At 42.7% G+C, this 14,866-nt stretch overlaps 1 protein-coding gene across 5 annotated transcripts in view; it reads left to right on the forward strand.

Annotated features, from left to right (window-relative positions):
* Window positions 1-14,866, forward strand: part of CLIP1 (CAP-Gly domain containing linker protein 1) — a 155,254-nt gene that overhangs the window by 106,475 nt on the left and 33,913 nt on the right. For all 5 annotated transcript variants that reach the window (XM_032168438.2, XM_032168440.2, XM_058425517.1 and 2 more), the window contains 2 exons: window positions 2,673-2,779; window positions 9,698-9,818. In XM_032168438.2, coding sequence (XP_032024329.1) covers window positions 2,673-2,779; window positions 9,698-9,818 — 228 coding nt within the window. The remainder of the gene's footprint in view (window positions 1-2,672; window positions 2,780-9,697; window positions 9,819-14,866) is intronic.

The raw sequence follows: 14,866 nt of genomic DNA on the forward strand, positions 1-14,866 counted from the left end.
ATCAGATTTAAATAGCTTTTTATACAAAGAACAGCTTACCAACTTCGTGGAATGTTTGATCACTAACTCAGGATTGCTTGTTTTTGAAGTGTGACCTTACACAGGTTTGAAATGCATGCCAGAGCCATGATAATCTTAAAGTGTATCACTTCATTACTTAGGATCAACTTTACAAATTGAGGAAAAAACCCTAATAGTGTGGCTTTCTAAGGTAACTATTTAGTGATAGCACTAACGAGAGGAGATACTGATGGCCTGCTCTAGCTTTTGTATCCTTTATCTTACATCACACACATTGTTTTTTCTCTTCTCTTTCCCAACTTTGAGCCACTAAGTTTCGTTCCTCAGCCCTGAGTCTGATGTAGGCCTTTTCTTGGCCCAGTTCAGTACTGATTTCCTTTTGTGTCATCTTGAATGAGTCACTTTTGGAGCTGGGACAAATATGTGGCGTCAAGATATTTTGATTCTGTCCACAAGTATCATTTCTCCTTCTGTGGCATTTCTCCTCCTCTTTGGATTTCCCTGCTCCCACCCTCCCGGCTCATATCAACCCTTTCTTTGTTTGGAAGGCTGTTACCTAAATCCTAAGCCGACTGATGCACAAAATGGTTATGTGAAGTCCTGTGGAACTTCAGATGCTTTTTTGTTATTTTTGCTTTTTTTTGTTTTGTTTTGTTTTGTTTTGTTTTGTTGTTGTTCTTGTTTTGAGACGGAGTCTTGCTCTTGTTGTCCAGGCTGGAGTGCAATGGCACGATCTTGGCTCACTGCAACCTCCGTCTCCCGGGTTCAAGTGATTCTCCTGCCTCAGCCTCCCAAGTAGCTGGGATTACAGGTTCCCGCCACCACGCCTGGCTAATTTTTGTATTTTAAGTAGAGACGGAGTTTTGCCACTTTGGCCAGGCTGTTCTCGAACTCCTGACCTCGTGATCCGCCCGCCTCGTCCTCCCAAAGGGCTGGGATTACAGGCGTGAGCCGTCATGCCCAGCCCAGATGCTTTTAAAAGTAATAGGCAGGTAAGACATTAAGGAAGGAAATCAAGGGGGAAGTGGTGGCCAAACTGAGGAGCCACTGTAAAGACTGGGCCTCCTCATTGTGGAGGTCAAGGATCAACTTTTCAAAGGAGATGAACATTTGGAGGTAATGATATGATAAATAACACTTCAAATAGAAGGAAGTACATTTATACAACTGACAATCCTAAGAGAAGATGACAAGCTAAAAATATAAAAGCATTAAAAAATCATAGCTGTTAATCAAAATTAGAAGCTGAAGTAAATAAGAGGATTTTAAGGAATGTGTCTAACCTGCAGCAGTGGAACCAGGGGGCACTGTGTCGTTCTATAACAGATCCCTTGGTGTCTTTGTTATAGCCAGAATTCAGGGTTGGATGAACCATATTTTTGGGCCCATTGTGATATTTTATTTTTCTTGTTTTGTTAATCTGGAATGTTAGGTGTTAAAAGGAAGACGGTAGTTGTAAAACTAGCAAGACATTTTCTAGGACTCTTGACTGGTGGCATGTGGCATCGCAAAAGGAGATAGCTCCCTTTTCTGGCTGTAGGAGACAACTTCTCAAGGCCCAGAAAGCCAGCATGGCCCCAGGAGCCACCTTGAGGAATGGAGGCCCACATGAGCTACTATCCTTAGTGGTAGCTGTGCACCTAGAGCTCCAACCACCTGCCACAGCCTATGATCAGTCACATCCCCACTCATCCCAGTGACAGCTCTGGCTTTCCACGAAGGGCCAGGCCCTCAGCTGGCTGCATCCCCGTGGGCCAATGATGGAGCCAAATCGGTGTAAGTGCCCTTCAGTCCCACGACATGGCTTTTTCCTCTTCAGGTTCAAGTTCAGATGGGTAACTAAATTTTTTTCCAATCTACAACTAATTTTGATTCAAATAAATAATTTTTGTAATAAGGACTATGTAAATCAGGTACTGACATTAAAAAATATCATACCCTAGGCCGGGCGCGGTGGCTCACGCTTGTAATCCCAGCACTTTGGGAGGCCGAGGCGGGCGGATCACGAGGTCAGGAGATCGAGACCATGGTGAAACCCTGTCTCTACTAAAAATACAAAAAAATTAGCCGGGCGTGGTGGCGGGCGCCTGTAGTCCCAGCTACTCGGAGAGGCTGAGGCAGGAGAATGGCATGAACCCGGGAGGCGGAGCTTGCAGTGAGCCGAGATTGTGCCACTGCACTCCAGCCTGGGTGACAGAGCAAGACTCCATCATCTAAAAAAAAAAAAAAAAAAAAAAAAAATCATATCCTGAATCACTAATCTTTGGGGAAAGAAAAGGTTTCTTTTCATTACAAAGAATAATCCTTGCTGATGTCATTGCTTTGCATTTTCTTGTTTTTAATCATATTTGAATAGCAAGTTCAGTGATAAGTGCTGATAATTGTACACAAGATGAAAGGAAACTTTACTTCTGTGTAGCAATTTCGTTTGACATTTTGGCCAGGTGTACAGGATATATCAGACTAAATGTAAGGAGGAGGTTTGCAGTTTGTAATAGACTCGTCATCTGTAATCTCTTCACCCAGGAGACTTTTTTTTTCACAAGTGACTAATTTCATCTGTCTTTTCAGTACACACTTTCATGAATAATTTGTTCATGTCATTGGAAAATGAAAGAATTTCATCAAGTTTTTTTCTCTTGGTCTTTAAGTTGGACACACTTAAAGAAAACAACTTGAAAAATGTGGAAGAGCTGAACAAATCAAAAGAACTCCTGACTGTAGAGAATCAAAAAATGGAAGAATTTAGGAAAGAAATGTAAGTTTCTCTCCTTTGAGAAAAAAATATGGAATTTATTTTAAATCGAAAACGTGAACACAATGCTAATTATTTAAAAAATATTTGAGAAGTACATAAAGTAAACGTATGCAAACTCTATTGCATACCCTAGAAGTAACATCGGTAACCCCTGTGAAGTCAGAACCACAGCTAAGTTAAAGGATCAGAATGAAATGTGTACTGGCTGATGAGTTAAGTTGGGGATTCACATGTGACTTTGGGCTGGGTGTGGTGGCACGTGCCTGTAATCCCAACACTGGGAGGCTGAGGTGGGTAGATCACTTGAGCCCGGGAGTTTGAGACCAGCCTGGGCAACACAGCAAAACCTGTTTCTACAAAAGTACAAAAAAGTACAAAAGTACAAAAAAGTACAAAAATTAGTATGGTGATGTGTGCCTATTTGCCAATTACTTGGGAGGCTGAGGTGGAAGGATTGCTTGAGCTCGGCAGGTTGAGGCTGCAGTGAGCCATAATCGTGCCACTGCACTCCAGCCTGGGTGACAGAGTGAGATCCTGTCTCAAACAAACAAAAAAGAAGTGACTCGAAAGCCTTGAAAGTACAAGTAGAATCCAGCATAGCCAATCTTAACATTTGGTCTTGAACTTCCGATCTCAAGTGATCCTCCTGCCTCAGCCTCCCAAAGTTCTGAGATTATAGGCATGAGCCACTGCGCCTGGCCAGCCAATCTTAACATTTGGAAATGTCAGACCCTTTATTAGCAAGTCCCTCAAAACTCTTTTTATAGAGGAAAAAATCAAATAGCATGTCACTTTCTACATTTTCAGTATTTCAATTGTAAGAGTAACAGGCCGAGCGTGGTGGTTCATGCCTATAATCCTAGCACTTTGGGAGGCTGAGGTGGGTGGAGCACAAAGTCAGGAGATTGAGACCATCCTGGCTAACACGGTGAAACCCCGTCTCTACTAAAAATACAAAAAAATTAGCTGGGCGTGGTGGCGGACGCCTGTAGTCCCAGTTACTCAGGAGGCTGAGGCAAGAGAATGGCGTGAACCCGGGAGGCAGAGCTTGCAGTGAGCCGAGATCACGCCACTGCACTCCAGCCTGGGAGACAGAGCGAGACTCCGCCTCAAAAAAAAAAAAAAAAAAGTAATCAAACCATCTGGCATGGAAGTGAAATGACCAGCATTTTGGAAGACTGTAAAATTAAGGTTTACACATCAATTTGTTATGTGGTTTCAGGCAGGCAGACTATTCATACTTCCTTTGTTGATGCTAACTCAGTTCTTGCCTTTCAAGTTTGGCTAGTGTAGTTATTAGAGATTGGCATTTTCTGACATTTTAAAGGATGGTTACAGCGTAGATTTCATTTGGTCATCTATTCTGTTAACTACACTCTATCAACCGTATTAACCTAAAATCCTAAAGCTAATGCACCTGGTGAACATTTGAGTGTGTCTTTGTCTTTCATGGTAGGTACAGTTGTGGTAGGAAGGATAAAAAAATGAGTATATACGGTCCCTGCCCTTCAAGGGTTTGTGTCTTTTATTTCTAATCCTAAAAGATAGATGAGATCCAAACAAAAAGAAAAGCATCAGGTCCAAACTGCTGTTTTAAGTCACCATCCTGAATACTATTTGTTGACTCAGCTTGGATTAAGCTCGCACATGTGTGGTTCTTCGGAGAGTTTTAAAATTTTCCTGGGAAGAATCTGATCTGAGCTGCTCCTGCGAGGGGACGCACAGCTCGTGATGTCGGTGATTTTCTTCCTCAGTCCTAGTTTAAATGGCGGGTCTCTAGATGATGGGATTGTGTTTAAACAGTTCCAACGATTTCATTTATGCAGATTTATAAATTTACAATTGTGATTATGGTCATCGGGGAGGCTTCAATTTCCTTGGCCTGCCAACATCAAGTGACACAAATAGAAGATGGGTCACCATGACAGGAAAAACAAAGTCATTTGTTGTAATGTGACAGTTTAGTTCTATTCATTCAGGAAGCAGGGTGCAGGTACAGCTTAGGATTTCTTTTCTTGGTGACACGAGTCATTTTGCAAACCTGGAGGGCTTTGGGGCGCCAGGTTGAATTCCTGCATTGTGTCCCACGGGCAGCTGGTGAGGGAGAATGTGAACTGCCACGGGAGACTCCCTTTCCAGCCTCCACTGCCATAATCCCACGGCCGAGCTCCCTGGGTCCTACTAGGTGATGGAGGGGCAGGGCCAAGTGGACCTGGCCAAGAGGGTTCTTGGGGTTTAGATAAAATTCCATTTTCCTGCAGTACTACTTATGAGTCTTTTGTTGTTTTTGTTTGTTTGTTTCTGAGACAGAACTCTGTTCCCCAGACTGGAGTGTAGTGGTGTGATCTCTGCTCACCACGACCTCTGCCTCCTGGGTTCAAGCAATTTTCATGCCTCAGCCTCCCAAGTAGCTGAGATTACAGGCGCGTGTCGCCATGCCCGGCTAATTTTTTTGTACTTTTTTTTTTTTTTTTTTGAAATGGAGTCTCACCCTTTAGCCCACGCTAGAGTGCAGTGATGCAGTCTCAGCTCATTGCCACCTCCGCCTCCCGGGTTGAATCAATTCTCCTGCCTCAGCCTCCCGAGTAGCTGGGATTACAGGTGCCTGCCACCACGCCCATCTAATTTTTGTATTTTTAGTAGAAACAGGGTTTCACCATGTTCGCCAGGCTGTATTCGAACACCTGACCTTGTGATCCGCCTGCCTCAGCCTCCCAAAGTGCTGGGATTACAGCTGTGAGCCACTGCGCCTGGCCATTTTTTTGTATTTTTAGTAGAGATGGGGTTTCACCATGTTGGCCAGGCTGGTCTTGAACTCCTGGCCTCAAATGATCTGCCCACCTTGACCTCCCAAAGTGCTGGGATTACAGGCAGGAGCCACTGCACCTGGCTCTTAGGAGTCTTTTGTTGCGGTTATTACTAGTATTCCAGTGAGATCACCTTTAATGTTCAGAGTCCTCACTGAATCCTGTCATGTCACCTACCCTCAGTGTGGTGTTGGTTTCACCCTTATGAAGACATAAATAGTTTTTTGTTGTTGTTTTTGTTTTTTTGAAATGGAGTTTTGCTCTTGTTGCCCAGGATGGAGTGCAGTGGCATGATCTTGGCTCACCGTAACCTCCGCCTCCTGGGTTCAAGCGATTCTCCTGCCTCGGTAGCTGGGATTACAGGCGTGCACCACCATGCCCAGCTAATTTTGTATTTTCAGTAGAGATGGGGTTTCTCCATGTTGATTAGGCTGGTCTCGAACTACCAACCTCAGGTGATCCTCACGCCTCAGCCTCCCAAAGTACTGGGATTACAGGCATGAGCCACTGCGCCTGGCCGGGTGACAGAAATTGTTTTTGTGACCCCCTCCTTCGAATTATTCTGTTGACTAATAAAAGCTTAGCTGAGATTGTGGCTCCGGCTGCTGTCATGCTAACCCCAGCCTGTGCTGAGCTGTTCCTGGTGCTGCACTCCTCAGACCTCTGATACCTGAACACATTCAGGTGGGGAGGGACCGGATCCCAGGGCAGAAAGAGCCTGGGCTGCTTTGGATTTTCTACCTTTTTTCTGCTCCAACAGGCCTGAGGGAATCACATCTTCCTGTCAGTGACTTGGCACAATATGGCTGGGACTGTTAACAGGAGGGAGGAACAGTGGGAGACACGCTGGTAGCATTCCATGGAAGCCGGCGCAGGAGGTATGGGGAGTAGGTTGAAAAAGCCCCTGCCCCTGATGACTGGTGGCTCCCTGGTCAGATTTCCAGGGCCTTCTGCGGTAAGAGGACCGTGTAATGGCAACAGTGCTTCTCAAAACAAAGCAGTCACTTTGGTGTTCCTTAGTCTTATTCCTCAGAGCTCAAAGCTGGAGAATGAGCAGCCACTTACTTCTTCCGTGGTTTAACGTGTATGGGGTTTTGCGTGTCCTCTGGAGCTTTTTTGGTGTTTCTCTTCACCTAATAGGACTGTGGTTCCTGGAGAAAAAGGGGCACCAATATAGACACAGTGTTTCTTTCTTTTTTTTTTTTTTTTTTTTTGAGACAGGGTATCACTCTGTTGCCCAAGCTAGAGTACAGTGGCAGCAGTCTCAGCTCACTGCAGCCTCCACCTCCCGGGTTCAATTCATCATGCCAACCCAGCCTCCCAAGTAGCTGGGATCACAGGCATGCACCACCACGCCCAACTAATTTTTGTATTTTTAGTAGAGATGGGGTTTTGCCATGTTGGCCAGGCTGGTCTCAAACTCCTGGCCTCAAGTGATCCGCCCGCCTCAGCCTCCCAAAGTGCTGGGATTACAGGCTTGAGCCACTGTGCTCAGTCACCACAGGGGTTCTAATAGGAACCCCTCCCTCTAGAATATCGCCCTTGCCCCTGGAAACCAGCCCTTGTAACTGAGTGTTCTTTTCCTGTGTGCCACTTACAAGGCTGCTTTTAGGAAAGCTCTTGCTTGATTTCGGTTAGCCAGCTCCTATTTTCAGTTGTAGATAACAATGAAACAGTTTCTTGTGGTGTATAATTTTGGATCTTAGGGAAAAAAGGGTGTAAGTAATCTAATTTTTGTCTTTACTAACCTGGTACAGTAGTAAATGTACAATGCATTTAGCATGATAATAGATTTATGATGGATTCATAAGTAAAATGTTTGCATGTCAATATTAACAATGTTTGTCTTTAGTTTTAAACCTAGTCTTTTCTGTGTCAAGGTATCTTGTCATGTAGAAAGAAAAGTACCTTCTTTAAAAACCATTAGAAATATTTTTGTAGCTATTTTGAGAATCATTCCTTGAGTATTTCCAGAATTTGGGTTATTGGAGCCTCTTTCCTCTGTGAAATGGATTCACCCACTACCCACTAAAGAAAAAACAAAGTGCTCTATATCTGAATCACGACTGAAGTCATCTGCCAACTGTAGCTCCTGTGCTTGTGGTTTTGCTGCTTATTGGCTTTATGATTTGGGGCAAATCTGTTTACTTCCCGGAGCTTCAGTCTTCTCATTAAAACATAAATAACATTAGCCTCCTTGGGCTTTGAGGATTAAATGAGAAAATGGACATGGAAGCATTTTGTAAATTTTAAAACAATAATTTTGGCCAGGCGCGGTAGCTCACGCCTATAATCCCAGCACTTTGGGAGGCCGAGGAGGGCAGATCACGAGGTCAAGAGATCCAGACCATCCTGGCCAACATGATGAAACCCCGTCTCTACTAAAAATATAAAAATTGGCTGGGCGCGGTGGCAGGCACCTGTAGTCCCAGTTACTCAGGAGGCTGAGGCAGGAGAATGGCGTGAACCTGGGAGGCGGAGCTTGCAGTGAGCCAAGGTCGCGCCACTGCACTCCAGCCTCGGCGACAGAGAGAAACTCTGTTTCAAAAAAAAAAAAAAAAAAAAAACCACAATAATTTTGTTCTTATAGGTCAATGCTTTAGGATACTTTGGCCACTTTTAGATTACTTCCTTGATGTGTCGTTTTTATTTTCCTTCCTGTGGGCTTGAGAGAGAAGGAACAGGAGTATAAGCGTAGCACTTTGACAGGCCACACACAGGCAGACACCATGTAGCCACTCATGAAGGCGGTGACCACCTGGGAAATATGTTTAGCTTATGGTAATTTTACCATAAGGAAATTTGATTTGTCAAAGATTGATGGACTTTGGACAGATGAACTTTTGCTGTGATATGTGCGTATGTGTATGTATATACATATATACATATATAGAGAGAGAGATTCATATATATGAGCCTCTTTTGTGAGTGACTAGCTGAGGCTAAAATTCCTTCTCAGTTTATCTTCAATTGCTAAATAAACATCTCTGTAAAAGCCTAATTTAGTGTGCTAAGAGAATTTTTGTGTAGATTTATTTCCCTAAGTCTTCCTGAGGTCATCCAGTGTGCATATTATAGGTGGATAGAGAATTAAAAATTGAGAAAATCGAATGTGCCAAGAACTGCCACCCATTAGACAATTGAAGTTAAAAATAGATGCGTTCATGCATCAGCAGATGGATTCATACCCAGATGACTTGATTCAGAATTCAGCCATGTATGACAGCTTGCTAAATGGAGTTTAACCAACACAGATGTACTTAAAATTCACAATTCCATCAAAACCCTCTATAGCATAAAACTAAGACTTAGTGATCAAATATTGTGCATATTCATGTATAAAGGGTAATGTTTAGGATGTATGTTTTGGATTATTTTAAGAACAAGAAGATGTTTAATAAATATACCTATCCTGTTCGGTTCATTTTTTCTATGCTGATATTCATGGTATAAGTTAGCAGTCTGTGTTATATTTTTATTTGCTTCTTTCAACTATAAATTAGCATTGTGGAAAGATTACTATAAAATAAAACACCTGTTATATAATTAGGAAACTATTTCCTTTGGGCATTCCGCCTCTAGTTATCCTAAAGATATACTCAGATTTACATCAGCACTTGACTCTGACAGATACTGGTAAATGGGACCATTGGATTTTTATTTCTTCCAGAAAAAAACAAATAATAGATCTGTGCAGTTAGAACAGAGTGCCTTGGCAGCAAATTAAATCATTTTATCAACGAAGTGGGTTTTAGTAAAATCATCTAACGGAAATATTCCTAAGGACAGGAGGGCTGTACTGACCATCTCGTTTGTCGTTTATTTTATAGCAAAATTCCTTTTTTATGGGGTAAGTTTGGGTGGTGGGAGGGTGGGCATAGGGTTTATTAGGTTCTGAAAAATGTAGTAATTGTGGGTGGCAGTCCTCCTTTTGGGAGGTTATGGCCATTTAGCCCCTTCTGCATGTAGATAATACTGTCTGCTGTTATTATAGATCCTATCAGGCACGTGATCCAGATATATTTTCTTCAGTGCTGTGAAGCTGGTTGTCTCCCACAGTTTCCTTGCCTGTCTTGTTTCTATGGTAACCCTGCACTCACTGTCCTTGCAGAGAAACCCTAAAGCAGGCAGCAGCTCAGAAGTCCCAGCAGCTTTCAGCGTTGCAAGAAGAGAACGTTAAACTTGCTGAGGAGCTGGGGAGAAGCAGGGACGAAGTCACAAGTCATCAAAAGGTCAGTGTCCGTTGGCGAGGGGTTCCAGCTCTGCCATGCCGGGTGCTGCTGCTGTTGGCAGCATGCTCAGAGGCCACTCGGAGGTCTGCTCAGTGTGGTGGGGTCATTCCAAACGGAATTCCAAGTTACCTGTGCTGTGTGTCTCCTTGTTTTCAAACGTGCTGCTGTAGGATTTAGGGTAGGAGAGATTTGACAGGTCCTTTAAAAAACACACAAAACACTGGAACTTGCAAGCAAGTAGAAAATACGATCTTTATTAGACAATCTTGTCGCTCAACATTTAAATGGAAGGGGACACTATCTTCACCCTACTACTACTTGGATTACAAAATTATTTTTCTCAAGTTTTTTTCACTTTCATCAAAATTGATTTTGAAGAAACAGATTCCAAGAATATAGATTTGGTGTAAGTGTTGGCAGCTGATTTTAAATAGAACTCTGCTTTTGTTTAAATTAAAAAACATGCTTAAGCCTTTTCTAATGGAACCGTGCATACATGTGCACTTGTGTGCATTGGTAAATACAGAATATATGTTACAACTGGCATGACCTATAAGCAAACCACAACGTATTTGCTTCTATATTTAAATTACAGAGGTTTCTTATAGAAGTTGATTAAACACGGCAACAAAACTGATTTTAAAGGAAGCTGTATTCTGTCTTTTATTCTTCTCTAACAGTTGAATCAAAGTGCTGAATTGTGAGTCACATCTGACTTCGGAGCAGCAGCTTAAAATTACATTTTTAAGAGACTTTTGCTGTGTAGTCATTCATTCTTGCTTTGTACTCCAAGGGGAAAATTTTTTTTCCCATTATACATTCCAAACATTAATTCTTACTTGGGATGGATTAGTTTGGGGTAATCGTACTGAGTACCCATTGACATGGTGCAATTTGTGGTGAGAGCACTTTTTGCAGAGTTAATTTTAGACTTTAAAATCTTCATGGTTGCTCTCCACAATTTTCTTATTTTGTGAAAGAAATGCCACATCTCTTCAGACTCCAAGATGATGTGATGCTGTTGGTGATAGTAGCTAACATTTATGGGCTCTTGCTGTGTGACAGGCACAAATAAGTGCTAGCTCTCATCGCAGTCCCTGTCATAATTCTAAGCAATAGCACTATTATTATCCCTATTTGTAAAAGGGGAAACGGAAGCACAAAGATGATAGTAATTTGTTCAGCATCATTTGGCGACTAGTGTCAAGAGATGTTATCTTCTGATGGGGGCCAAGGAGAGAATCAGTGTGTTGACTAACTAGGGTCACTGCACTCTCCTTTGATGAGTTTGTGAGAAACTGGAGGTCATGAAGAATGGAAACCCATTGACCAGCAGGGGTTCTTTTTTCTTGGCACAAGCGAAAACACCTACAGCATTTGGTATCTCCAGCATCAGTGTGTCCACAGGGACTTGGAAGAGAAGGATTTTGGCTAAGTGCTGAGTCTATTGCCATCTCCTATCGTTTCATCGAACATCTCTGGTAGAGAGAGTGGGTTCCATAAATAGGAAGAACTTACAGAGATCATCGTCTTATCTTATGCTGTGACCTTAACTGGACTGATGATTACAGTTCTTGTCTCTGTCACTCAGAACCAGAAGGGATTCAGGAGACATCCTGCTTCCTTGTTTAGAATTTCCCACAGTTTCTTTGCCTGTCTTGGGCTCCTCTCCATCCTAGCAGCTCTGTTCTCTTTTGCAGTAGAGATTTCAATTAGCTTCCTACTCAAAAGGTTTTGTGATTAAAAAATGTAAAAATCAGGCAGTTTGCAGAGTGTTAGAAAATAATGCCTACAGAAACGGCTAAGAAGTGACTTACTTTTAAAGAATGGATGGATTCTTAAGCCACTGGTAGTTTTCTGTATGTAACTCAGAAGGAGAAATAATGTGTGTGTGAATTAAAATGTGATAGGCTTTCGTGATGGAGATTGTGAAAAACATTGATTACCAAGAAAGATTACAGACCATTCTTTCCATGGTAGATATATTTCAAAAGAGTGGAGTGAGCCACCCGTTTAAAGTAACTTAGAAGCAACCTTAGTTTAATGAAGACCGATTAATTCATCGGGCTCTGTTACTCTTTTATTGTATCATCTCCAAGAATTCTATAAAATTTCACTTAGTTCCTTTCTATAGTTAAGTCAAACTATTGATCAGCTGTGTTAGAAATGTATTACAGAGCTACAGTATTTGGCAGAAATGCTATTTTAAAAAAATAATTTTAGTTGTAGTACTACAGAAAAATTTGCTTTTTCATTCTAAAATCGAGACAGTGGAGCCTAGATTGACTTGGGAAAGGTAAATACTGACCCACGACCTAGGTTCTCTCCTGATTCCTTTGTTTAGAAGCACCATAATTTGTTGAACTGAGCTGATTACTTTACCATTATTTCATGGAATCATCACAACTTACCTGAGAGATAGTAGGATTATTTTTAGACAGGAAACAGGCTCAAAAGTGAACTAACGGCTGGGCACAGTGGCTCACACCTGTAATCTCAGCATTTTGGGAGGCCGAGGAGGGTGGATCACGAGGTCAGGAGTTCTAGACTAGCCTGGCCAAGATGGTGAAACCCCATCTCTACTAAAAATACAAAAATTAACAAGGCATGGTGGCGGGTGCCTGTAATCCCAGTTACTCGGGATATTGAGGGAGAGAATTGCTTGAACCTGGGAGGTGGAGGCTGCAGTGTGCCGAGATCGTGCCACTGCACTCCAGCCTGGGCGACAGAGCGAGACTCTGTCTCAAAAAAAAAAAAAAAAAAAAAAGTGAACTAACTTACCAAGGATACACAGGTAGGCAGTGGAGGAGCTGAGATTTGAAATCGTGTTTGAAAGCCTGTTTGTCCAGCTGCTGTTCTATTCTGAGAATAAAACTTTTTTCTGCTTACTTCATGATTATTGTTCAAGATTTTAAAAAGCTGTGAGCTAGAAATGGGGTCGGTGGGGTCAAGCAGTGCTCTAAAAATGGCTTCTGAACCCTACTGGTAATTTTTTTTTCTGCCTCAAATATTTATTTTGTTTAGAAAACCCAGTGCATCCCAGAATCTTGCCATTCACAGGTCTGCTTTTGCATCTTTTCTTGTCTCCTTTCCCACTTGGTGATCATATCCTCATTGTTAAAGGCGCATGTTAAAGGTCATGGCCTCTGATCTTAAGCAGAGCGAGCTGCTGCCCCTCTGTGGTCAGGTGCAGGCTCTGCAGTGCCCTGACCTTAGAACCCAGCATTGTGTTCAGGATGGTGTGCTTCTGCTTCTCCCACAGACTGTGAGAAAGTAGAAATCATAGAGCACGATGTGTAGGTTTGAATAAATGCATGGGTGTTTGGTGAGTATCTTGTTTTTAGCCAGGGCCCCAGTTTCTGTTTTACAGAAGGAGACAGAGAGACTTTGTGACTGCTCTTTGCACTTTTTTAGATGATTCCCTTTACTTCCAGCTTCATAGCTAAATTAGTCGGGGTTCTCTAGAGGGACAGAACTAGTAGGATAGATAGATGTAAAGGGGAGTTTATTAAGGACTATTAACTCACACAATCATAAGGTCCCACATGAGGCCATCTGCAAGCTGAGGACCAAGGAAGCCAGTTCGAGTCCCAAAGCTGAAGAACTTGAAGTCCAATGTTCTAGGGCAGGAAGCTTCCAGCATGGGAGAAAAATGTAGGCTGGGAGGCTAAGCCAGTCTAGTCTTTTCACGTTCTTCTGCCTGCTTTTTTTTTTTTTTTATTTTTTTAGATGGAGTCTCACTCTGTAGTCCAAGCTGGAGTGCAGTGGCTCAATCTTGGCTCACTGCAACCTCCACCTCCTAGGCTCAAGTGATTCTCATGCCTCAGCCTCCCTAGTAGCTGGGACTATAGGCGCATGCCACCAGGCCTGGCTAATTTATTGTATTTTAGTAGAGACTGGGTTTCATCATGTTGCCCAGGGTGATCTCGAACTCCTGAGCTTAGGCAATCCGCCCACCTCAGCCTCCCGAAGTGCTGGGATTACAGGCATGAGCCGCTGCGCTCAGCCATCTGACTGCTTTTTATTCTGGTCAAGCTGGCAGCTGATTACATTGTGCCCACCTAGATGAAGGGTGGGCCTGCCTTTCTCAGCCCACTGACTCAAATGTTAAATCTCCTTTAGCAACACCCTCACAGACATACCCAGGGTCAGTACTTTGCATCCTCAATCCAATCGAGTTGACACTCAGTATTAACCATCGCAGTAGCTTTTGTTGCAGAGTTGTGGTGGCCAAAAACCTGATCACCAACTTAGTGGGGCATTTGCTCTTTGCGTGGCTGGTAGAAGCATACAGTGTAAATTCAGGCAGGGTCATATAGTTTAAGATTAATGGAAACTATACAGAGCATTCATTTCTTTTTTAAGAGACAGAGTCTCACTTTGTCGCCTGGGCTGGAGAGCAGTGGCACTATCATAGCCCGCTGCAGCCTCAACCTCCTGGGCTCAAGGGATCCTTCAGCCTCAGGCTCCCCAGTAGCTGGGACTATAGATATAGTCTACCCCTATTTTCTTTTCATAGGGAATTCTAAAAATAATGCTTCTATAGAAATAGTCACCTTAGGTAGTCACTTTTGATATGTCTGATTTATCATTTCCAAACCTCACATGTGTTCCACCTTGTAAAGATAGCAAATACAGTGAGCTATCACTATGGGAACAGAGCTGATTCTCCCCCTGGCTATTTGTAGAATGAGGTTACAGTTTGCTTTTGGAAACCGGACAGGGATTAAATGACTCAATAACTGTATTTCATGAACAGTTTTTCCTGACAGAGGTTACAGCAGATGTGTTATACAAAAAAATCGGGGTTAGCATCTAAATTGATTATGAATAGTCACCTGCCATTTAAATGAGCCTGAATTCCCAGACATGAATGCTTAGAAAGGGAAAGCTATTTTTAGCTTATTGTGTATTAGTTTGGAAAAATGGTGGTTATCAGCCATCATAATTTTAATGTGGGCTCAGGGGACTTCTGGGCAACTAGGGCTGATTGAAGCTGGATCATAGACTCTGTCTCCCTTCAGTACCCAATGCTATGAATACAGTTT

The sequence above is a fragment of the Hylobates moloch genome, unplaced genomic scaffold (assembly GCF_009828535.3).
Source record: "Hylobates moloch isolate HMO894 unplaced genomic scaffold, HMol_V3 SCAFFOLD_12, whole genome shotgun sequence".
NCBI classification, from domain to species: Eukaryota; Metazoa; Chordata; class Mammalia; order Primates; family Hylobatidae; genus Hylobates; species Hylobates moloch.